General features: G+C 46.1%; 1 protein-coding gene across 6 annotated transcripts in view; it reads left to right on the plus strand.

Annotated features, from left to right (window-relative positions):
- ADAMTS9 (ADAM metallopeptidase with thrombospondin type 1 motif 9) overlaps nt 1-25,272 on the plus strand; it is an 86,612-nt gene that overhangs the window by 12,444 nt on the left and 48,896 nt on the right. For all 6 annotated transcript variants that reach the window (XR_012653878.1, XM_075053443.1, XM_075053444.1 and 3 more), the window contains 14 exons: nt 2,915-3,201; nt 4,168-4,251; nt 4,354-4,475; nt 4,887-4,927; nt 5,049-5,154; nt 7,112-7,258; nt 8,086-8,227; nt 8,441-8,548; nt 13,208-13,353; nt 20,107-20,288; nt 20,394-20,530; nt 21,150-21,267; nt 21,533-21,628; nt 25,024-25,190. Coding sequence is in view for 5 of the 6 variants with exons in the window: in XM_075053443.1 (XP_074909544.1) it covers nt 2,915-3,201; nt 4,168-4,251; nt 4,354-4,475; nt 4,887-4,927; nt 5,049-5,154; nt 7,112-7,258; nt 8,086-8,227; nt 8,441-8,548; nt 13,208-13,353; nt 20,107-20,288; nt 20,394-20,530; nt 21,150-21,267; nt 21,533-21,628; nt 25,024-25,190 (1,883 nt within the window). In the remaining variant the exon portion in view is untranslated. The remainder of the gene's footprint in view (nt 1-2,914; nt 3,202-4,167; nt 4,252-4,353; nt 4,476-4,886; nt 4,928-5,048; nt 5,155-7,111; nt 7,259-8,085; nt 8,228-8,440; nt 8,549-13,207; nt 13,354-20,106; nt 20,289-20,393; nt 20,531-21,149; nt 21,268-21,532; nt 21,629-25,023; nt 25,191-25,272) is intronic.

Consider the following 25,272-nt stretch of genomic DNA (forward strand, 5'->3'; position numbering starts at 1 on the left):
GCTAGTATATTAACACAATAGGAAAAAAAAAAAGGCAAAACCAGGTGGAAAAATATTACACCCTTTTTTGGTGTTGTGTGTGGCAGTAGGAAGCTGTCACTGTAAAACTGTGGTTTTGTTGTGTAATATGAGAGATTTTCACTTCTGCTTGATTAAGCGGCAGTATGCTGCACCATTCAATAAGAGCATTTCTGTTGTGGCCATCGTAATGGGGCGAGATATCAACAGCATCAGGGACATGGAGTACTGGCAGTGCCTGTATGCAACTCCCATTAATGCTGATGGGGGTTTTATGGATGGGTTGAGAGCAGTGCGCTGCCATCAGTGTTTAATTTTTTACAGGTGAATGTGCACCATCTCTGAGTGTAGTTATATGCAAGAAAGATGGGTGAAGATAACAGCTCACTGCTATCAAAGTCCAGGAGTGGCTTTCCATGCAATGGATCCCCACTCATTTGTGCTTGGTTTTACAGTAACTAGGCTGGCAAACATACTATACGTGACTTGTCCAAATAGTGTGCTGTAAGTGTTGGAGTGACTTCATACCTGGAAAAAAAAATGTTGTTTTTTAAAGGGATGATGTGGCTGACTTGATTTGTGTGCTGGATGGGGGAAGTACACTGATATTGTGCCGACACTTGGCAGTGTTAGGTTAACAATTGGACTCGATGACCTTAAGGGTCTTTTCCAACCTAAATGATTCTATGACACTGTGCCAGATCTCTGCAACAGAAAGAAAGGTAGTTTTTCCTCTGTGCTGGGTGTACCTGGCTGTGTTGGGCTCTGGTTCTCCTGCGGGGTTGATCAGGTCAGGGCTCTCGGAACCAGACCTGGCATTTCATGTGGACCTCTCTGGTTTTTGGGTGGGGTTCTTTTTTTTTTGAGTGTCTGACAACACTAGCTGCAGGATTTCAGTGCAAGCCTGCTGAATATCAATTAATTTCTTTTAAAAGCCTGCTGTATAACATGTGTCTCTGCAAAGAATCCTTTGCATTTCCCTCTTCTTTTGCCATCTAACCTCCCTCTGCCAGCCTGGCCGGAGGAGAAGACGCCTGAGCCCCATGGTCCCATTTGGGGCTCTGCAGAGCCGCGGTGGCAGATGGTGCAGAGCTCTGCCTCCGCACCGCAGCCTCGCCTTCAGCCTCGCTCGAGCCCTGTTGAGCATCTCCCCATCCTTAACACATTTTTCCTTGAGCACCTGCTTCTTTTGGAAGTTAGTTATTTAAAAGGGAAATGTAAGCAACTGGCTGAGGGCGCAGAGAGGAGGGGAACTGGCTGAAGGGCTGAGGTTAGCACTTTCTCCTCCGTCTGGTTGTCTTCTCACCTTTAAGTTATTTGTATGCATAGTTGGCTTCCCGTGCTGATTGGCACTGAACGAGTCGGGATAATGTCACGGTTGCCCACGAAGCCGTGCCAGCATGAGAGCACAACCTTGCCAACACAAGGGCATTGATTAGTGCAGAGGAACTAGGGCAATCCAATTATAGCCACGAATGCCATTGGCTTTCTTGAATTCTTACTCAAATAACTGCGGGCTCTCTGCTGTATTAAGGTGGTCTGGACTATATTGAGAAAGGGGAATTCGTAGGACTTAGGTAGCGCAGAGTAAACAGGAATTAACTCTTAGATACTCTATTGCCTATTTACACATAGGGCAAAAGGATAGTATTTTTCAGAAAGGTAGAAGCTGGCTGACCCCCCTTTGCCTGCCTTGATATTAGAGAATATATTTTATTTTTTCTTTTTTTGGAAATTATTACAAAATATCCTAAAAGGAAGCTACACAGGAAAAATAGCCAAGAAGTTTCCTATCGTTTCAATCTTGTTTGAGTATTGAATATTCCTTTGTTCCCTAATATTATGCTTCCTCTAACCTACTCAGTGGGTCAGATAAGGAAATGTGATATTTTTCACCACCATGACGAAATTAAACTAAAGCTACAAAGAACGTGAGGGTTGTAGCCTGGAGTCTTAGATGAGTAGTTCAGATCTGGCTTTATATTAAATGCAGAAGCGAACAGTCTCTCATGGATGAATCACATTCAATTAGCTACTTCCTATGATAAACTGATTAAAAATTAAGTGGCATCAAATAAGACTGATTTTGCTCTTACATTTAAATAATGCTATAATTACATACTAATCAGATGGTAAATCTTAATTGTACACTTTCCATATGTTTTATTTGCCTGTTCTCCCTCTTCACTTTGTCGTCTTTGTATCAGCATGGAGTATATTTTCAGGCTGCTTTTATGTTTAGCCTAATTGAATATCAAAAGCAGTATATGTGAAACTTCCTGAATTCTATTCTTTAGCCAGTGGCAGCTGTGCTATTAGATGACCTTTACCATTCCCGTAGCACAGAATAATAAAGGGAGGGGGGGAATTGAAGCCCAGCCGTGTTATTGTTAGAGACAGAAATAAATCATATATAATTGCTTCGCTATGAAGGCCAAATCCTGCCGTCCTTCATGCCTGAGTTAGAAATACAGGATTTGGACCTTTGTTTCCTGTGGTTTCTTGGCCACCTTGGACGTGCCCAGAATCCTCACGCTGCCGTTGCGGTGGCTAATTACCATCACGGGGCTCGTGTCGCGTTCAACTGAACTGCAGCCCGGGCTCCAGCCCTCCTGCGCGGGCAAGGAGATGGCTCTGGTGCAGGAAAGCCTTTTTGTGAACGTTTGCCTTTAAGAGCCGTTGGCTTCCGTAAGATGACTCTAAAAATTAAGAAAAGCCTTAGATGTTGGATTGCATGGTGGGTTTCCACAGAGCGCTTGTGTTTTGGTTAGCTGTTTGGAACAAGGCTGCTAACTCTTCATTGAAGTAAATAGGTGTTTTGACATATCACGCATGTAGTATTCACTTTATTCACTCCAGAACGTACTTTATGTTTTTGCCTGCTTTTTAATCATAGACCATGAACACAGTCATAAAAAGAACAAGCGGAAACACTGGAGAAGGCAGTGGGCAGAAAGCAGCTTATTATCCGACATGGAAATATTGAAACACAGCCTGGAAGTGAATTCGTTTTCTGCGGATAGCAACAAGACTGGGAACGTCAGTGAAAAGAAGAGCCACAAACGAACAAAGCGGTTTCTCTCCTACCCTCGGTTTGTGGAAGTGATGGTGGTGGCTGACAGCAGGATGGTCGCCTACCACGGAGCTAATCTGCAGCACTACGTCTTAACGTTAATGTCAATAGTGAGTATTCAACTAGGGGTAGTACATTCACCCACGGATCATTGTCTAGTGGCATCAGAGCACCCTTTCTGCTGCGTTCATATTCAATACCATCAGGTTGCCTCAGCCGGGCATGGAGATAATGCTGGGATTAGATTAAAGCTTGGTGAAATTTGGCTGGGGAGCACTGGTTGGAGTCTTCCTCCTTCCCAGGTTCCCACATCTCTCCCTTCCAGCTTTCTGAATCCCAGACAACATGAGAAATGTCACCAGCCCTTTAGTCCATATGCTGTACTCTTCTTTTTATTTAAGCCCATGTGAAACAGCAACTGAATTAAAAAGGTACTTCGGGGGCTGTGCCTTTCAAGGGACTCACGCTAGTAGGTTATGCAGTTGCCTGACTTCCCTTGCTGTGGCAAGGAGAAGGAGCCTGTGGTCACCTTGATCCTTAGCATAGTGCTAGGGTTGGCTTTCCAGGCTGAGGACAAGCATTTTAGTAGCTGCTGGTACTAGGATGCAGTAGTCCAGTCCCCAGACAGGCAGCTCCGTAGATGCAGAGTGACTGGAAGTGAGTATCCAGCATAGTTGTGTCACTGGAGGGATTTTCATCCCATTTGAGGGCAGAAGTGCAGTGAATATGTGGTCTAAAACTGTCCATGTCAAAATGAGGCACTTGAGAGAGTAAGTTGTTTTTGACAGTCTTGGTTGGTGGTCATTGTATCTTAGAGCAGAATGATCCTGTAATTTGGTGAAATGTGCGCTAAAGCAACAGGAAATATTGGGCTTCTGCGATACCAGCGGGTTTGTTTCATTCTAAAATTGTGCTTCTGGCAGGAGGTCTCTCCAAGTAGCCTCAGAGCACTGAGTGGCTCAGAAGAGCAGCCTAGGAGAAAAGCAGTTGCAAAATGGAAAACACGCGTGTGTTGTCTTGAATTGTTTGTTTCCTTGAATGTTAGCAATAATTCTGAATATTTCTTTTTGAAACAGGTGGCTTCTATTTACAAAGACCCAAGCATTGGAAATTTAATTAATATCGTTATTGTGAAATTGGTCGTGATACATAACGAACAGGTAATGGAAGGAATTTTCTTCACCTTCTGTTTGACAGTGGCATTTGCAGTGAGCATTGCAATGAATAATTAAAATACCTGCTTTCTGTGTGTTGCTTATTAGGATGGTCCTGCAATATCTTACAATGCCCAGACAACATTAAAAAACTTTTGCCAATGGCAGCAATCCCAGAACCACCCTGAAGGAAGTCACCTTCAACATGATACAGCCGTGCTTGTTACCAGGTATGGTGAATATTCGCATGAAAACTGTACCCGGTTGTGTGTCAGAGGCTGTGAGCATGTAATATATCCAGCTGTGGGAAATGTTTGGGTTTTGATGTGGGTGTAATGACATTTGCAATTGTGGGAGCAGCATAACTGTGAGCAGAATTGGGATAATGTGTCCACCAATAGCGGTAGATGACTTTGAGAGGTTCAGGACCGTCCAAGGTCTGCCCATGGGTTCAACTTAAGATGAAGAACTCTGACTATGGTAGGGAGTTGGTTCAGACTCTGACTGGACAATGTGGCAAACCAGCATGAGAAGGTCCGTTTGAGGACCAAGAACTGCTTTTGGATGTTTTTATTATTGTGCTTGTACCTTAACTCACTGCTGCATTGAAAATTAATGTGTCAGGTCTGTTCTGCTTTCAGACAGGATATTTGTAGAGCGCACGACAAATGTGATACTTTGGGTAAGGAAAACCTTTTCTTTGTCTTTTAATAACTCTTTTTTGTAGTGACAATGTTAGTTGCCTGTGCTGAACCGTGGGCAATGTTTCTTTTTCTATTGTAAACCTCTTTGTTCTCTCCTAGGTCTGGCAGAGCTGGGCACAGTCTGTGACCCATACAGGAGCTGTTCAATTAGTGAAGATAACGGACTGAGCACTGCTTTCACAATAGCACATGAACTTGGCCATGTGTATGTTTTATGTAAATACATTTACATTTAAATAGCCTGAGATTTATGCTAGCTAGGGCTTGCCAGCCAGGCTGGGACTTGGTACCTACTGAGCCTAATTATTTGAGAAGATAAATATACTTGGGTAGAAGATGCACCACTGAGGAAGATTAAGCTGTGGTGTGACTCTGGGAGGTGGTGGGGTGCTCTGGCGCTGATCTGAGAGCAGCAAAACCAGCAGATCCACACGTTGGGGAGGATGAGTGACAGGGTACCCCAAACGGCACCTAAGCAAGGGAGGAGAGCTAACAAAATGTCCCTTATTACTGCATCTTCTCACATCTACACGTGGACGTCAGCAGAATCTGCCCCAGCAGCCATGATCTCCTGGCCAAACCACTGGGACTAGCCAGGATTTTGGCCGGAGCTGGGTGCCTTGGGGAGGACCAGGGCGAGGGGCACGGGCACGTCTCACCTGGGGTTTGGGACTGAAGTCTTCTCCAAAAGCAGGTCCTCAGCCTGCCGCAGCTCGTCCCACCGCCACGCGTGCTGCTACTGAAGGCAGGGAGGAATTTACCCAGGTGATCAGGATGTGTAAGTGAGCCTGACCCACCTCCTGAACTATTTCACGAGGGAAGATCTCATGCTGCTGCACATCCCCAGAAGAGATGCTGTCATTCAAGACGCACCTCCTCCAGTGGAAATTTCTTTTAACTGATTTTGACTTTTTTTGAGAGTGGTAGTGGGACAAATCCTCTTAGATCACATAGTCCTTTAGCCCTCAGCCACAGCTCTTAGGCAGCTGGTTCAGTCCCAAACCACCTCACGCCTGGTTTGCAGTGGAGATCTGTAGGTGTGGGATGGATGAGTACTTGGGAACAGATCCCTCATTGTTTTAGCCTCCCTTTTTCTTCACGGAGAGCTGGCCGAGACGGTCTATTTTTAACCACAGTAGTATTTGTTTAAATGAGATTTCCTGACAGAAAGTCCCCGAAGGTTTGGAGTTCCCCACACCTAACCTGTGGCCAATTCCTTCGCTAATGCTGCCCCAGAGCTGCCGGAGGGGTTAGCGGCGCTCCCGAGCGGGAATACCTCTTTGCTCTTTTACAGGGAGCAGAGTGAGAAGGTGGTTCATTGGAGGTAATCTTAATGGGATATAAACTTCCCAGCCTTCGAACGCAGGATCACACCGGGTCATTTCCCCTTCTCCACTTCAAACAGCAAAGCGCTTTAAGCCGTTCTGTCTCCGTTAGCGTATTTGCCGCATTCTTCAGTATGTCACGTGCTGCAAACTTCGCGTGGGTTTCTGCTGATATTGATGCTTGGTGGCATTTTGTAAACCTAACACATAAAGTATAGGAGCCAAGTCTATCCCCGGTGCAACCCTATTTAGGCAACAGCGTGAGGGATCAGCGTGGCCCAAGGCATTCAACTGAACCAGAAGACCTTTTGCAGCCAACGTAGGGTGCTGCCAACGTACCCGAGGGACTTTGGGCACCGGTGGTCGGTGGGCTCAAGTCATTCATCTCCTTCAGAAACTTATTCCCCGAGATCAACTCTTGGCTCTTTGGCTCAATTCCCAAGAATTTGCCATTTTTATGAAGGGGGGGCCAAACTCCAGCCTGCCTGCAGAATCACAGCTGTCAGCTGAAAAGGAAACTGCAGCTGAAATTGCATCTTTCTCCAGGCTCCCTCAAGGACTTGTCTGGCTAAATACATGCAGTCACGGTGTGGAGAGCTTACCGGGGTGCTACGTAGCTTTTTGCAGACAAGTGCTAGGAACCCCGTTGGAGCAATGCTTGTTGACACTTATGAATACGTGCACGTTAATACTTCTATTCTGTAATATCTGCCAGTAGCATATCTAGGAAAAATTCTTGGGTTTGCTTACATTTAGTTCACGCTGTTGCTCTTGCTGTGCCAAATACTTGACATTTGCCACTTAACTGACTGCTTTTCGCTGCTGTTTTTCTCTTAGATTTAACATGCCACATGACGACAATCATAAGTGCAAAGAAGACGGAGGTAAAAATCAACAGCATGTCATGGCACCAACACTGAACTTCTACACCAATCCCTGGATGTGGTCAAAATGCAGTAGGAAATACATCACTGAATTTCTGGAGTAAGGCCTTGCATATGCATGTTGTTAGGCTGTTTTTACATGTGCGTGCATCCCATGGGGTTCATCAGTTAATCTGAAGTCCCAGTGTGCAGCGTTTGGGGGAAATCAGAGGGATTTGTGTGTGCACGCATCCTTTACGTAAAGCAGGAATGCACCCCTGGCATCCAGTGCCTGCCAGTTCAGCCTCATGATAAGCTGGCAAGGACCGGCCTCTCTATGGGGAGCAATAAGTCTTCCCCCATGGATATTGCTTTTAAGGAATGTGCGTTCTCCTCGAACCTGAAGAGCGAGTTTTCCAAGCCCGGTGGCCCAGACACGGAGCCGTGTTTTAGGAGGCAGATTGAATCTGCCTTTCTGCTCCACAGGTCAAGATAAAGCCCTGGCACTAGTCCGTGGTGGGAACGCTGCTCCAGGAGCCCGCGGGTCGGTTTGATGCACAGCGGTCACCCGTTTTGCTGTGATGCCTTCCCATGTGTTGTGATGGGGACGGGAACGAGAGCCACGATGGTGTGCTGGCAAAGCCAGGAGCTCGGTCCCTCAGGCAGTTCTTTTGCTCATCAACGATTTTCTTTCTAAATACGTCCCAGCGCTTGCTCAGCAATTAAACGCAGGTCGTGCACACTCAGAAACGCTTTTGCCAGGGTAGCGGACTGCACTGTGGTGGATGGTCATTAGCACAGCACGGGGGTCTGCAGTAGCTGTTGTAGTGCTTGCTAAATACGGCAAGTGTGGTGTGCCTCTGCCCTAAGGCTAATTCAGGTAAACACCAACGGGTTCTAGTCTCGTTGCCTCCTGTTTAACACCATTTTTTCCCATTTGTGTTGTAGCACCGGTTATGGGGAGTGTTTGCTTGATGAACCTTCATCAAGAACTTACACGTTGCCTCAGCAGCTCCCCGGGCTGATTTATGATGTCAACAAACAATGTGAGTTAATTTTTGGACCCGGATCTCAAGTGTGCCCGTATATGGTAAGTGAAATTCCACACCTTGGTTTTCCTGGTGTTGCCAGAGCAAAATAAGACCTGGGGTTGGATGAATGGGAAGCTCACAAGCCATCAAATTGCTGTCAAGCTTGTGAGTTAATGATAAATCCAAAGGGGATAATTTCATAAAGGATCATCTACCTGGTAAGGCATGTGGCACGTATTTATTTAACATTTGGATCTTTTCAATAACTTCAGCAGATGCAGTGTCGGCGACTTTGGTGTATTAACATCGATGGCGCACACAAGGGATGTCGTACCCAACACACACCTTGGGCTGATGGGACAGAATGTGAGCCTGGAAAGGTCTGTAATACCTGGTGTTTGTGCCTCGTAGCTGTGTTTCCTAGGGCTCAGGCTAAGCACATTGGTAAAAAATCATCCTGTCCCAATGGCCAGTTGTATTGAGCACAGCTTCTGACTGCAAGGGTGGAAGCCCAAATCAGCTCTGTGTATCTTAATGCCTGGTGTGCCTGGGTCAACTCTACCGCAGATAATGTGATTAAAATCGATCGCTTGGCATAATGTTGTTTAAAGCAGGTATTCCTTCTGGAGCGCTTATCTTTTTAAATTAATGCCCTTGAGTGAACTCTTGAGCAAAACTTTTGCAAAGCTTCCCTAGGCTTTTATTAGAGATTTCCTATGTGATGCGAGCAATTAGTGATTTAGTGTAACATAAACTTGCCAACTGGCTTCTCATCTCGACAACTTCAGAGTAAAATATAGAACTGGTTGACATTTTCTGTATGGAACATTTTTGGCAGTAATTCATAGAAACTTTCAATTTCCATGTGCAATGTTAGTTTCCAGCTAGCACTGTGGTTTCTAGAATAAGTATTTAGTTTTTATTCTCCAGATCTGGAGAAAAATAGTTGAGAGGATTTTCCTTTTTCTTTTATTGAGATACTGAAGCTTTTAAAGAAAAAATGCTAATTAGTTTTCATCATTTTTGTCTCAACAAATATATTCTCCATCTGGGTCTATTAAAAAAAGTGTGATATTATTCTACAAGGTATAGCTTAAAATTTGCTTTTCTGGCTGTTAATGATCAACAGTTAAAATTTTCTTTAGAAAGAGTTAACGTTTTAATTCATAGTCTTTCAGATGTATTTTAATTAAAATATCTGGATGCTATTTTAGATATAATTTTCCATACAGGCTGTGGATCTCCTTAGTAATTAACCTTCCGTTGCATGTGTCGGAAAATTCAATTGTTCAATGACACTTGACTGATTTCCTTGAAGACAATGGACATAATGTATCAATTTGCCTTCCTTTCTTAGGGAATAGAGCAGTCAACACATTTGTTTTTATTGTTGAGAATGTGCATTAGAGATGTGGTTGGAAATCCTATTCCTGTGCTACTCCCTGGAGCCAGTGGTGCACCAGTATTTAATGTTTTTATGTAAAATCCCCCCATTTTTGAGACTCAGGATAAAACTTAGGCAGCTGTGGAGTCCCTGTGTCTTGAGACCTTGTGTCTTCAACTTCTCTGTTGCTGAGCTTGGGGTCTGCTCACTGCTGGAAGCTCAGAAATAACTATTTTCTTGAAATTCCCAAAATCTGGGCTGCAGGGTTTTTTCCGACAAACCTGTTGTTACCCTTGGATGTGACCAGAATGATGTGCAAACAAGTGCAACTGAGCAGATTAGCACCTCCTTAGAGTTACCCCGGGTCAGCCGAGAGGCAGTGTCCAGCTGCATGGCTCTTAATAAACACTGTGTAAGCAAAAACATTCCAGTCCACAAATTTAGACAATTTGACAAGTTTAGACAAATTAGACAAGTGTGACCTGAACTTCTCAGCTGAGAGCAGATGGGCTCTTAAGAAAACCTAATGCAGTCCAATCGTGTTCAAGCATTTGAATGTATTCTCACAAAAAGGCTTTATGCAGTAATTCTTGTATCTGTGTGTTGGTCTAATTCAAGCTTAAGCTTTTGATCATTATAAACTCTCTTCCTCAGTGTTTACTTGGGCTCGTAAAGTGCTGAGGTGCGAGTCTGGAGTGCTTTTCGTTGGAATAAATCACTATTTTGGTACTCTGCTGTGGCCAGGAGCCCCATCAAACTGCTGCTTGCTGACTAATGCCTTGCCTCAAGTCTGCATGTTTAAAGCCTGTGATATACGGGTTGGCAGATGGAGAAAATACCATGCCATTTTTTATGGAGTTATCTTTGGAAATGAGGAAGCCTGAATAGCTAAAAAAAATTCTAGCTAAAACTACTGGGATGTAGATTTAAGCAGGCTCTAAATTTATTCTTAAATCAAGGACGCTAAAACAACATGGGAGTATTATCTTATGCATATTTTGCATGTGAGGACACTGAATTTGATATCGCTAAATCAAGCAATAAGCCCAGCCCAGAGTTTGGCCTTTGCTGGGCGAGCACCAGTCATGATGGTTTACAGTGTTTCACAGCACCAGTGCATTGTCGGGTGGAAGTAAATCACTGAAAGAAAATAAAGAGGGTTGTAAACTTGGGCCTCCATCTCTTGTGGTTTTCAGGGTTGTTTAAAGAATGATAAAAGAAGAGTAGGCGAATAGCGATCATTTCTGTCTTCTGCCGTATGGCAGCAGGTAGCGTATATGTTATGCATGCATGAAGCTTCACAGCACTTGTCTGCCCCCTGCTAATCTATTCAGCCAAAGTCAGCCCAAGGATGGGAGCTGGATTTGGTGAATTATCTGGGACTCCAGTGGCAAGACAAAGGAAAGGAAAGTCTGTTGTAGCGTCTCCCATCCCTGCCATGGCTCTCCTGCTCAACTGTGTGTCTAAGTTATTTTGAATTTCCTCCAGACAAAAACTCTTTTATTCTCTTCATTCTCTGATCTGTAAGCTCATAGGAAAGAGAACCCTGGCAGGCTTTTTAGTTTTTCTGTTGTAACTCAACATAGAAATTATTTTTAAAATAGAAAAGGCATGAAGGTTGCACAGCCAGACTATTCACAGTGTGGTTCCAAGAAACACCATTGCGTTTCCATAAGATAATCTTGCTGCTTATTTAAAACAGCTGCTCTTTTTTTTTTCCCCTTTGATTTACCATCAAGTCATACCCCCCAATTTTTAATAAAATCAAGGGATGTAGGTGATTTCCTGGTTAATTCTCAACCATTGGATGGGAGACATATAGGTCACGTCACGGTCTGTTAGGTGTGTGTACATTCACTGGTTAGCTATTCAGTCGTCTCCTCTGGGTCAGTGGTGCCAAGCATGACTGTGGTTATATATTTAGCTGTGAGTATCAACATCGCTGCGAGATGTTCACCAGGACAGCACTGTTGGACTAGCGTCATGTATTTTTGTACATTGATGATAGCTGTCGGACTTCTTTGTCCCTGTACAGGACTGGCATAGGGGTCCCCATCCTACAGGTTTTCAACCCTCTAAATGCCAGGAGGAGTTGTGCATCGTAAGGGTTTGTCCTTCAGCAAGGAAACAGGCATTTCAGCTTATTTTATTCCTGTTCTTTACTGTAGCAGATATTTTTCAGCCAGTTTCTATCCGGGGAATCAAATCTTCAGCTGAAAGCAAATCTAGGGCACATTGCAGCCTAGAGACCATGCTCATCTCTGAGCAAACACCACATTTAGGGCCCAAGCTACAAGTTGTTCAGCTGTCCTGTAAACCATGCCCATAAGCAAATGCGCCTGAGGTCAGCTTTCTTCATCAGCAAAGCAATGTGACAAGCCGACCATCGTGGGCAAAAGGTGATAAACGTGCTGCAGAGCCAGTCTCCTATGGGCTGGGTGCACAGCCCCCACGATAGTTTGATTTTGCTCTGTTTTCCTAGATAGATTTCTCTAAGGTGGTTTATAAGGTTGTCTAAAAAGGGGGGATGAGCTCATGGTGTGTCTTGACACAACCTTGTTCCGCTATTAGTGAAAGGGCTGGAAAAACGTGGTACATCAATAAATTCAATGCCATTCCCATGAAGATCATCAGGTGTTTTCCTGCCTGAACAGCATCTGGTGCAGAGAAATATTGCAAGGGAGTATATTAATGATGCGCTGCATGTTTTCTTCTTTAAGTCTGTAACCTCTTCTAATCTGTGAGCAATCAGCAATGTTTGGGCTTCCCATAATTGCAAAGATTTAGGCATCTGCCAGCAAATGAGCACGTCTCTGCGTTTAAATCTGCTTTAGCGAGCAGTGTTCAGTGAGAAGGAAGCCCTGCTCTCACGGGTCTTGGGGACACTTTTCCATCCACTCTGGTGGGGCCAGAAGAAGGTGACTCTCCCCTAGATCTCACCTCTCCAGAAGTCTGTGTAGTCGAACTAGCAAACGTACCCCAAAGGGGCACAATTTATACCATAAAAATGGGGGATGGGGGCTTGCCAAGATACTTTAAGCCAGTTTTCCAAACAAAAGAAAACAAGAGTTATAGCTGGAAAACAAAAGTGTAGGCCAGGCCTTGGCATGCCTCTTGTTATGGCTGAGTGAAAAAAAAAAACCAACTTTGGATTGAGGAATTCATTCTTCTATTTTATTTGCCCTTTGGATTTGGAAGTTTCTTTTCCTGCTTTGTTCAGCTGTGGGGAGGTTTGAGTTTTCCCTGGTGTTTTCCCCATTGCCCGTCTCCTCCTCTGACACAGCACGGTTCCCGCTGCTCTCCAGGAAATCAGATAAGCCGCTTTTTGAAAAGCCAGCGCCGCGAGCCTTGCCGTGCTGTTCGGCACCAGTAAACAGGGAATATTCATTGCTTGCTGTTGTCTTCAGTCTTATTCCCGTAAATCACTCCCTTGGACGCCATGTAAGGGTGCAGAGAGGAAAAAAATACGGGGGTGACAGACAAAAAGTAGAGAAGTTCAATTTTATTTGATTGCAAAATCTTTGCTGCGTTTTGCGAGGAGTGGTTGAGAAATAAATAAGCATGGGTGTTGGCGTTCGGGCTGGTCGCTGGCGGTCGGCTCGTAATGCAAAAGCAATGCAAACCCACCTTTCCCACCTCTCTCCTTCGCACGCAGCACTGCCGATTTGGGATGTGCGTGCCCAAAGAGCGAGAGGCGCCGGTGATAGACGGAGCGTGGGGGACGTGGAGCCCTTTCGGGACCTGCTCGAGAACCTGCGGCGGCGGCATAAAGACGGCGATACGAGAGTGCAACAGGCCCGAGTAAGTGCACGGAGGGGAAGCGCCGGTGGGTGAAATGGGGAAAAGCAGCTGGTTTGCCCAAATGGGCTGAAATCCCCTTCGGTTGTCCCCAGCCCATGTGTGCCCCGGGGACGGGTGGCTTTGCCTGGCACGGATGAGGCGGCATGGGAGCCCAGGAGGAGCCGGTCACAGGTTTGGTTTGTGGGTAAAGTGCACTAAAAAGGGATCCCTTCGATGGAGAGAGAACGAAAAAGCTGGTATCTGCGTGGGTTTATTGCCTTCTGTTTTCCCGGGAAGGCACAGCTGGGGTCCCACTTTCAAAGGTGTTTTTCTTCCTCCAAAGCTGTGGATCAGAAAGGAGGGAGAAGGGAAGGAGCCATGTTTTTATCCATTTTTCACTATTTTACCCCTGCTTTGGCTGCTATTGCAGCTGTTCCTACAGGCCAGATCCTTTATACAGTTTTCTACCATTTTACTCCTGCTTTGGCTGGTTTTGCAGCTTTTGGCTGCTTTTGCAGCTGATCCTTTATACAGTTACATGTCAGCTGGTGCAGACTAGCCAAACCTCAGCAGAAATCTGTGCCCCATTAAAAAGTGGCACTCAAAAATGTTTGCCGTCAGCCCGGAATGCAAAATCCTGCACCCTTTGAAATGGTAGGGAATTTTGCCGTGGGCTTCAAGGAGACAAATGTGCGGCTGGCGAAATATTAGTAATAGGTTGAGCAACTGGTATGAAAACAGCCTGTTTACACAATTTGTGAACCGTGCTGGTTTCTGTTTAACTGCCTCCTTTCAGCCCACGAGAGCAAGGAGAGGTGGGCAGGATACTTTCTGGGCTCTCATTTGGGACTGAGGCACAGAAAGGAGAGGGGTCTGCGGAGCTGGTTGGACTGAGGGGTCTTAAAAAGGTTGAGCAGGCTCATTCCGTTTTCTTATCATTGGTGTTGGCTGGCTTATTGCTGAGGAAATTGCCATTAGTGATGCGCCAGTGACAGTTTCATCACTGCTAATGGGAGAAGGGAGAGCTTGTACCAGCAGCACCGGTGGTGAAGTGACGGGAGAGGCTGGCTCAGCGCGGCTGGGCGAGTGTCAAAAGAGAAGAGAAGGGCTGAGGCTAAGGGAGTTGGACACCAGCACGTTAATTAAAACGATGCTGAGAAACACACAAGCGCAAAGGAGTTCTTGTCTCGCTGTGCTGACTCAGCACATGCCATATGGTCTTCCTGTAGCCATGGAGACACAAAAATAAAATATCTTTCCACATGCAAAAATAGCTATGCTGCCAAACCTTTGGATGCTGTCAGTGAGAAGTATTCCCATCTTCTGGAGAGGCATCTGTTTGGACTGATAGCTTTTTGTGATAGAAAATCTCTTTTATCCTAAAGGCTAGTCAAGGTATTTTAAATTCCATCTTCTCTTATAGCTTGTGTTTTGTATCTTGGTGTTTCGTGAGGTGTATTGCTTTGGCTGGGATTTGCAAAAGCACCTAAATACGCTCGGCACCAAGCTGCCTGTGAAATCCCCGGTGCTTATCGTTAATAGCGGTTATTTTCCAGGCCCCCTTTCGAGAGCCATGTAGCTGGCACTGGCCTCTTCTCCAACCCCTCACAAAGTCTCTGCGAGGAGTTGTCTCTCCTAGCCCTGTGCACGGAGCTTTACATCAGGTCTCTGGTTTTGTCCCTGTAATTTGACATCGTAGCGTGGGCTCCCACCACCTGCATCCCCGTTATCGTGGGGCTGCTGATTCGATACAAGTGGATGAAACACTGCTGGGTACTCTCCTGCCTCTCCAGCTTTTCAAAGTACTTTGAAAATATAGTTTCTCCTCTGTTGTAGAAGGCAGCAAAACCAACCCAGATACCTTGAGTAAGGTCTGAAATAGTTTTCAGTAAGGCTTTTATATTCAAAGATGGTTTAGCTTTTTCTGTATATGAGGATCTGGGGTGGGATCTTGCATGCCAATAAAATACTGTATTAAATCCGGCATTGCAAGTGACACACACACTCACACACCCCTCCCATGGTACAGAAAATAAGGCTGCAGCTCCTGCCTCTAATGCGCTCTGACACATACATGGATGAGTATCTCGCAGGGCTGTAGGAAGAGCTGTAAGCCTCTGAAATGGCCGCAGACTGTGTTTTGACATACACTGAAGGAATGTATTAGCTAACCAGACCAGACCCTTCCAACCAAGATTGCCCACTTGGGAATTCGAGGCTGGCTGGTACAGACAAAGCCCACGGCTGTGGCACGTCACGTAGAGGGTCTGTGGTGCAAGCCCTGGTTTTCAAAGCAAGGCATAGCTGCAGAATTACGGGGAAAAGGCATATTTCATAAGATGTCAATACCAGGAGCCCTGTTTTCAGGAATGGCCTTCTGGATGGGGGAGTGTTATCTCTGGATGCGAGTTGGATCACGTCTGCATTTTGGTGCATCACAAAAGTATCCACCTGTGCTGAAAGCTGTCTGAGCTTCCCGTGTGAACACATCTATAGATAACTGTGCTGGCCACTGGCAGCACACCTCCCAGTTCCCATCCCAGGGCTTTCTGGGATGCTGCGAAGAAGATCTCAAACTGATCTGTGCACGCGAGAGCTTCACGGATTTTTCCCGCAGTCGCTGCATGAGCACAGCCACATAGGCAGACGTGCAGACGAGCACGTGTGCCCTGCAGTTAATTCTCCAGGGGCTTTTCATAGTGGCAGAGTGGCTGCCCGTGGGGCTGAGCACGTGCAAAGCACCCCAAAACAGTGCTTCTTGGTGAGGTACCTGTACCCGGTGCTCCTGGACCGCTTGAGAGTTGGGTGCTGCCTCAAGGTCTGCAAGGGAAAATGTTCAAGGTTAGTAATTGCAGATGATGCATTAAGCATTGCCTATTTAAGACCTGTTGGGGTGGGAGCGGGGATAAGACCCCACCGTTCCCCAAGCCTGGCTGCTGTGTCCTGGGAGTTGCTGGTGTGCTGGGAGGAACGCAGCGAAGCCGGGCTGTGCGCAGGAGCTTGTAAGGGGAGCGATGGTAGATCGAGAGCGGGTCCACACCGGCTGTTAGTCGATCAACTAGAGGATTCCGAGAGAAGGGAAATTGAGGCAGAACAAGGGGCTTCCTATGCAAGCACTGCTTTCCCTTCTGTCTCTGTGGTACATTGTTGATGATTATCCATAAAAATATTACATAGCGGGAAGTATCCCGTATTTCTTTGTGACACTGAAAATCGATGTTATATGAGGCCGACTTATTTTTTCAGGGTCACCTCTTTCTGTTTACTCAGACTCTGTGAAAAGCAATGCTGGTTTAAAAACACCCTAAAACTGTCAGGGTGGTTTGGGGCTGTTTTGAAATGTCAGAAACGTGAGTGTGCTTCAGCCCCAAACACTGTTCTGTGGGGAGATTTACTGCCACAGTTACAAAGCTGACAGTTTGCAACACGATGGCAAGTTTTAGCATCCTTCAGTTTGTGGTGCGTCCATGTGTTCAATATTGTTTCAATCTCACGGGTCATGTCTATAGAAAAGGAAACTATACAGTAGCTTGGGATCTTTGAATTTTGTTAGACGTAGTCTTTAAAAAAAAAAAAAGGCTCCTGCATGTTCTTCTTAACTAACTTAATATTTAGAAGTCTCATTTTAATTAAATTGATTTATACTGGAAGCAATGTGGTTACCATAAAAATGTCGTAATTGCAATTTTTTTTAAAGAAATGCCCTGTTAGAGGTTTGCATAATTTAGAGCCTTTGTCAAACCGCAACAGTCCTGCTGCGACGTAAATGCTTTTGAAATGAAAATGATGAATCCTGTGAACTCCCCCATGAATACTTCGGACTCACCGAGGTCTGCAGTGTGCTGCTGCCACGGCTAAGAAGTTTCCCCATGTGCTGTGTAGGTACATGGTCGAGATGTCCCTTTGTAGCTGGAGGTAGATAACTCCTGCGTGGGAATAGTCCACGGGATGGGCTCCAGCAGTGGGAAACCCCCAGGAATCGCCATCGTGCCTGCAAGGCAGGAGGAGCCCGGGATGCATCCACAGGGACTGCTCGCTGGGTTGTCTCTGGAGCAGTCCCAAGTGTAATCAGTTAAATTATTTCAAGTTGTTTGTCGTACCAAGGTGGAGAATAGACTAAATCGGTAGAAACGGGGTTTAGACTTGCTCCACTAGGAACTGGTGTAAAATCAGTCTGTAAACAGGAATCTGTGCTGGGCACTGTGTGGTTGCTTGGGCTTTTTATCACTGGTACTTGCTTAATTGCAAGCGCCAGAAACCTTTGCAAGTGACACGTTTAGTTTCCAGATGGCACGTGAGAGCTGCCCTCAGAGCAGGTAGAGCTGCTGTTACCAGCTATTGCTCTGGGCTGTGCCTAAAGACAAATCATACCCCTCGGCTTTTAGGATAGGACTTGAGGGGTCTGCACCACAGCAATGCGTATCTCGGTGAGGAGAGGCTGCTGGCAGGAAAAATCCCCTGTGTGTAGCTGGTGGTGCTCTGCATCTCGCCCGCGGCTGCTGGAGGAGGTAACTCCTTCTGCCAGACGTGTGAACACCCCTAGTACGGTGCTGATGGGGTGGTGGGAAGTCTGCCTGCCCTTTGCCACTTTACAGGTAATCTTTTGGCAAGTGCAAGCTGCTCTGTGCCTCTGTCTCTCCACTTATTTCACTCTGCTACTTGAGTGACAAATAGTTTTCAAACGTAAGAGTGAAGAATTTTTATTTGTGGGAGAAAAGGCGCTGCTGGGCTTCCTAGGTGGTTGATGTGTCGAGACGCTAAAAAAAATGTGTTCAGGAGTAGGAACTTGTTTGACTCACTGTAGAGACCTTTGTACGTGTGTAGAGGATTTCTGTCTCTGTTACATTAGGAGACACTGACTGCATGCAATGTGGAGAGCTTATGGTGGGCACCTCCATGCTGAGGGCAGGGATGGTTCCCGTTTATCACTTGCCGGTTCACGTTTTGGAGGGTCTCCAAGTGTGCAAAGTGGCTTCCTTCCCGAGGAGGCTCAAAGGGAATACGGGCTCTGCCAGCGTCCCTGGGGTGCCGATGGGCATCGGGTCCTGGGGCGAGGCAGAGCCGATCCTGAAGAAAATCCCTGAAAGGCAGGAGGTGTGGGTGCCAGGACTGCAGCGCCTGGCGAGTCCCTTTTCTGACCTGCCCTTCTTGCTGGCGCAGGCACTTTTTTTGTTCAGGGGTTGGGTCGAAGATGTAGGTTTAGTGGTTATTTTGCAGAACAGGCTGGAGCTGGGCACAGATGTTGTCCTGAGCTTCGAGGGCCACTCTCTGCCTCTGTACACGTGCCCTGGCACAGCACGGTCAGGACGCGGTGGCTCTGGCAGCTCAGGATGCTCTTGCCCTCCGCTGACTCCTCTGAAATGGTCTGTTAAAGGAAGAGGCTGGGGCTAACCTCAGCCAGTGGAGGCTTTCCCATGCTGCTGGCCGAGATGCATGTTAACTTCGTCTCCCTTGAGTGCAGGTCTTAACTGGTATAATTTTTCCTTTTTGGATAATTACAGCTTTGCCCAAGTTGACCCTGGCAACATTTCATCCAGATTGCAATATCTTTCCTTCTGTAACATCAGGCAAAAGCAAAGCTGCTTGGGTGGTACTGCAGTTTTTATTAGGCATGTTAATAGTGGTAGCTTGTGGAAGCCTCCACCATGCCCTCCCAATTTCATTTGAAGTTTCGGGAGAGAGCAGCAGAAATGGTGGGGGTTTGTTTGGAACATTTAAAGCACGGTGCATCCTTTTTTATTTTATTATTATGATTCATTATATACATAGAAGGCTGCACATAGATGGGTATATGAAACCTTACCTGAGTTCCTAGAAGAAATGTCCTTTGAATAGACTGTAAATAGGATAGCTTGTATCCCAAGGGTATTTTTCTTTGCAGCATTACTATAGCTGAAAATGAGTCCTCACCGGAAAAGTGCCTTCTGGGCACTTCCAATGCTGTCCACGTGCAGCTCATTCCCGCACCACTGCTGACAGTGGCTGGAGTGGGAGAGGCTTTTTTGGTCCCCAAAGTGAGCTGTTACCTGGGAAAGGGTCCATCTATATACGAGGACAAAAACAGCTTTATGACTACAGCTCTGAATCTGGGAGTTGGGAAATTCAAAATGACAATTTCTCCTAGGCTTATCCGATGGCTTTTATGTGGCTTGGATGATATCGGTGTCCCCCGTTTATACCACAGTCATCCTACTATAAAATGAGGGTAAAGTATTTATTGGCCATCTTTGGTGCTTTCTGGAATACATGGAGATAAAGTTGTTTAAAAGTGTCTAGCATTACCGTTTCTACCATTTGGGGCCAGAAATCCCGAAGGACTAAGTGCTGCCTGGCCTTTCAGCCTCTGCAGGGAAACCGTTTCTCCTTTGATGTTTAGTTATTTGCAACCCAGTAGATCAGATGCAAACTCCCAGCCACCAAATCCATAGGACCGATGGGGTTGTGGAGGGATGGTCCCGTATGAGATCCCTCAGTGTGAAACTAAATCCTCCGGTGGGGAGGAAGAAGTTCCTCTTCCTCTCTGGCTTCTTTCACGACCACTGCATTCATCAGAGAGCAAATATTCCCTTTTTCATCCCTTTTTAGCATTGCATATATGGTCTTTTTTTATTAGACACCTGCAGCATGGGATATTAATTAAAAGACATGCATATATGTAGACAGAGCCATCAAAATGGTGCTGCAAATACTGACTGTGCTGAACAGGTTGCAGAACCGCAATTACATCTCATTTCCAGCTCGATCCCAGCCAGCTTCTCTTTCTTGTTTTTGCAGGCCTAAAAACGGTGGGAAATACTGCGTGGGTCGTCGCATGAAGTTTAAATCCTGCAATACCGAACCGTGCTCGAAGCTGAAGAAGGATTTTCGGGATGAGCAGTGCGCTGACTTCGATGGGAAGCACTTCAACATCAACGGGCTGCCCACCAACGTGCGCTGGGTTCCCAAATACAGCGGCAGTAAGTGAGGGGGGGACGGATGCGGATCCTGCCTCCTGCATCACCACGTCGGGGTGATGGCATTCAGATAAACGTGCTTCTGGTTTTCCTCCCTGCCATGCCCAGTCCTGATGAAGGATCGGTGCAAGTTGTTCTGCCGAGTGGCTGGAAATACGGCGTATTACCAGCTGCGGGATCGCGTCATCGACGGGACGCCCTGCGGCCCCGACACAAATGACATCTGCGTGCAGGGCCTTTGCCGGGTAAGTATTTTTCCCTTCTCTTTAGCGAGGGCGATTGCCGTTTTGCCTTGGCAGGATGGTCCTTCTGCACCTCGCTCCAGCCGGTCGTTGGCGTGTCCTCTTCATTTGGGGGCTGCCGGCAGCATCTGCGAGCCCCGGCCGGTCGGGAGCTTGTGCCAGCCTCCAGGTTTGCAGAAGAGTCGTGCGTGGAGGGTGTCTGTACGTCTGCCCTAAGTTACTGAGGGCTGTGGAGGTCCGAGCTTGAATCCAAAGGATGCTTCCTTCTGCATTCTGCCCTGGTTCTTCCCGGTCAGGCTCCGGAGCACTTTATATTTCCATTCACAATTATTTTTGATGCTTTTCTCTATGGGAACAATTGATGCAAGAAGTTTTCTCTAGCAAAAGCATCACCTGGTGCAAACAGCAGTTCTGATTCTTGCTTTGTAAAAAAAGCCTTTTGTCTGAAAATGGTGTGGGATGGCCACACTGTAAATCAGCAGAAAAATGTGGGGAAGCAAAACAATTTGTCTCACAGCAGCCTTTTGCATACACAGCTTTTGTGTGCCTTAATTGGGAGGTTTGTAAATGCTGTTCTAGTCTGTATTTGCTCAATCTAGTTTTTTCAATTTTTCTCCTAAAGCAAGCTGGATGCGATCATGTGCTGAATTCAAAAGCAAGAAGAGATAAATGTGGTGTTTGTGGTGGGGACAATTCTTCATGCAAAACTGTTGCAGGCACATTTAACACGGTGCATTATGGTAAGAATCTGTTGCTAAAAACTTTATAGTGAAAAATGCAGGTCTATAAAAGCCATTACCACAACTTAATCTACAAAAACACTGATGTAAAATGCAAAATCCTTCTAGCTATAGTATATTCCATTTTATAACTATTTATGCTATCCCTAAATGAAAAGTATCGGCTTGTGTAATGTGAGGTAATTTTGCTCATTTCCCTTCCCCCCGTAAAAAGCAAATGAAATTTCTGTGTAATAGCCTTGACTTTCCGTTAAATCTTTTCTAGGCTATAACGTTGTGGTCCGCATCCCAGCTGGTGCAACTAATATTGATGTGCGTCAGCACAGTTACTCAGGGAAACCAGAGGATGACAACTACCTGGGTGAGTTGCAGTCCTTGTTTCAGTCCAGAAATCTGCTTTATTGTCTGGTTGTGGTGACATATCTACTGGCTGCTCTCTGCTAGGGAGGATGAAGGGTTCATTTAAGGGAGATGTTTTCTTATGGAGAATTTCTCTCATATGTCTACCAAACATTCAGCCTTATCTTGTTCCTTCTTTTTGTTCATGCCTGCCTTGATGCAAACTTTGGGAGGTTCACAGTTTGTAAGAAGTACCCCCTTGGAGTGTCTCTGGGGCTGGGAAGGACTATCGAGCCTGGGCTGTGGGTGGGAGCTGAGGCACAAAGCTGAGAACCAAACAGGCTTCTGAGTTCTGCTGGAGTCTCCTCATCGCAACTTAACACGTCTCTGCTGTCACCGTTCCTTGGCTGGAGAGTAAATATGCCATACCCTGAAAGACGTGTGTACAAGCAAATCCAAAGAGAAGTTATTTTCTATTCCTCTCAGAATAATAATTCTGATTTCACTTAGACTGAGCCCTTCTTGTCCCTGTCTGACAGTGATATGTAACTGTAAAGAAATACCCTGCACCAAACACATTGGTTTGATTTAAACCTAACAATAACTTGGCCTTTGGCTGTCAGACATTCATAGTCACTGTTTTCTCTAATCTGTGGGTATGTTTCTAGAGGCAGATGAAGATGCTTGTGGTGCGGTGTTAGACCAGTCTGCTGCATGCACATACGCTTTTAGCACGGCCATGTGTCTCTTTTCCACCATGCTGATCAGTAATTCACCCCACAGAGAGTTCTGTTTAGGTTCAATAGCAGAGATAACACAAACAAACGTTAGGGGTGAAGTTACGCCTGCCAGTCTGTCGTGGTTTAACCCCAGCCAGCACCTAGGCACCACGCAGCCGCTCGCTCACTCCCCCTGCACCCAGTGGGATGGGGGAGAGAATCAGGAAAAAAAGTAAAACTCGTCGGTTGAAATTAGAACAGTTTAATAAGACAGAAAGGAAGAAAATAATAATGATAATAACAAAAATAATAAGATGACAATAATAAAAGAATTGGAATATACAAAACAAGTGATGCACAGTGCATTTGCTCACCGCTTGCTGACCGATGCCCTGTTAGTTCCCAAGCAGCAATCCACCTCCCCAGCCAACTCCCCCCAGTTTATATACTGGGCATGACGTCCCATGGTATGGAATACCCCTTTGGCCAGTTTGGGTCAGCTGCCCTGGCTGTGTCCCCTCCCAACTCCTTGTGCCCCTCCAGCCTTCTTGCTGGCTGGGCGTGAGAAGCTGAAAAATCCTTGACTTGGTATAAACACTGCTTAGTAACAACCGAAAACATCAGTGTGTTACCAACATCATTCTCATACTAAATCCAGAACATAACACTATACCAGCTACTAGAAAGAAAATTAACCCTATCCCAGCCAAACCCAGGACACAGTTGAAGGCTGGTTTTGCCATTAAGCCCTGTTCGGGTCCCTCAGAGTCTCTTTGGGCCGCTGATGGAGCAGGGACGCGGGCTGTGGCCCCTTGCAGTCCCAGGGGGATGGCCGCTCTCCCGGCTCTGTTCCTCCTCTTTTGCACGCCCCGTGCCTGGCACTGCCCGCTGTGCTCCCGTAGCACGGGGTCCCTTATTTACATGTCTGAGCAGGGCATTTCATTTTGTTTCATCTCACAAAATCACTGTGGATGTTGAGCATTTTTGCAAAATATGGGACTTGCCCAGTTACAGCGAGCACTTGGGCTATGTTAAAAACGGGACTAGGCTGGTGGTTCCCAGCCCATTGAAGGTAAAGGAACTCCCTTGAGAAACAAGTAGAGGAGACTATCGTGCACCAAAGGGAAACGATGCTGACAGCTTTGGCTGTCGCTCTGAAATCCCGTCCATGTGGCTGGACCCTTCATTCAGGCAAAAAGCTGAGCGGGTCCTCCCTGTCCTCATTCCCAGAGCGGGGTCATGCAAGGCTGTCCGTCCCCGCACGCGAGCAGCCGTTCACTTACAGCCGCGTTGCATCGTTTCTGCACATTCACAGCACTGAAATGAGGTGGTGCAGCACGAATGCACGTCAGTACCAAGAAAACCTTCCTGAGGTGTGATAGTTTTCTGTCCTGGGGGAGGGAGGGAGGTACGTTTCGTTATTCCTCTTTTCTAGAAAGAGAGGAATGCGTTCTGCCTATTCAAACTGGTTCACCCCAGAAGGAGCCCCAAAGAACTTCTCAGCTCTTCTTGGAGGGCCTTTAATCTTCTTGGGAAGCAATGAAGGCAAATCTTCTTTAATGTTGCTTTAATATTGCTGGGAAAGCATCTCTTCACATTAGGCCTGACTAGAAGCAAATGAGAAGTGTGCATGTGTCCACTTATTTTGCAGCTCACTGAGTGTGAAATCTTGGGCCCTCAGTACTGTGAACCTTGTAGTTGCTTAACAATTTAGGAGGAATTTGATGTTGTCATCAAGTCCAAGACATGTACCTACTGTTGTAGGAGATACAGTAAACGGGAAGGAATCCTTTAATGAGTTTTACTACTGCCTAATGACATTAAAGCCTCCAAAGTGTGGAATTTGGTTGAGTATAGCGTCTGCTTTGTGCGTTTTTCTCCGTCTATGTCTGTCTGCTACCGAGCAGGGTTTTGCTTCATTATCTCTCCTCATTCGGTGTAAAAACCTTCCCTTTGGTGTTTTGGTGTTAAGTTTAGATTTTTCTGTACAGAGGCTTTGTAGTAATGTAGCTGTGATGGGTGAAATGGTGGGGAAACTAACTTAGGAAATTAGCTACATAATCGCATTAGTGTGAAGTTGTGCAGCAGACTGCTGTTTTCAGGAAACTGTTCCTTTTATAAAGCATTTAGGCTTTAAGCCTTCAGTGCTTTCACATACCTTAAGATTTGGAATAATAAAAAGTAGGGGGGGAGGAGGGAGAGAGAGGGGGGAGATACTGACCAAGCTCCCTGTAATTATCTACTAGAAAATGACATTTGGGCAATTAGGGTACATACATTTACCCTAAGAACGCACCTGGAAACAACAGGGAAGCCACCCTATCCGCACGGCTAACAAAAAGATTTGGGCAGGATTATTTTTTGCGGTATACGAGGGGATACAGACTGTGTGTGCTGCATACAGCAGCCGGCCCGGCATGCCTCTTGGGTATCTCTCTGCCCTGGGTTATGGGTGAACTATTTAGCAACAACTTCAGGCATTCAGCCTTCATTTAATGAGGCTCTCCGGTGGAAAAAGGAGAAGGCACGATGTCTGTAAGAGCTCTGCTGCTCTCTTTACATCCTTTCTGTCTGAGAGTGCCAGTGGGCTTTTCCTCCCACCCCAATGAAAAGGAGCACTGAGAGCGCATGACCCACGTTATTATGTACGTATGAGTTAATTCTGCGTCTTTAGTTCTTGTTTTTTGCACCTATGCAGCCTTATCTAACAGTCAAGGAGACTTTATATTAAATGGAGACTTTGTCGTCAGTATGTTTAAAAGGGAAATCAAAGTTGGGAATGCTGTGATCGAATACAGCGGATCGGATAATACTATTGAAAGGATTAATTCTACAGATCGGATTGAGCAAGAAATAACACTTCAGGTGAAGTATATGTTGTGCGTGTGGAAAAGTCTGCCCAGCATTACTGGACTGAAAACAGTGGGCAGCGAAGTCTGTTCGTTTA

Source organism: Buteo buteo, chromosome 21 (genome assembly GCF_964188355.1).
Source record: "Buteo buteo chromosome 21, bButBut1.hap1.1, whole genome shotgun sequence".
Lineage (NCBI taxonomy): Eukaryota > Metazoa > Chordata > Aves > Accipitriformes > Accipitridae > Buteo > Buteo buteo.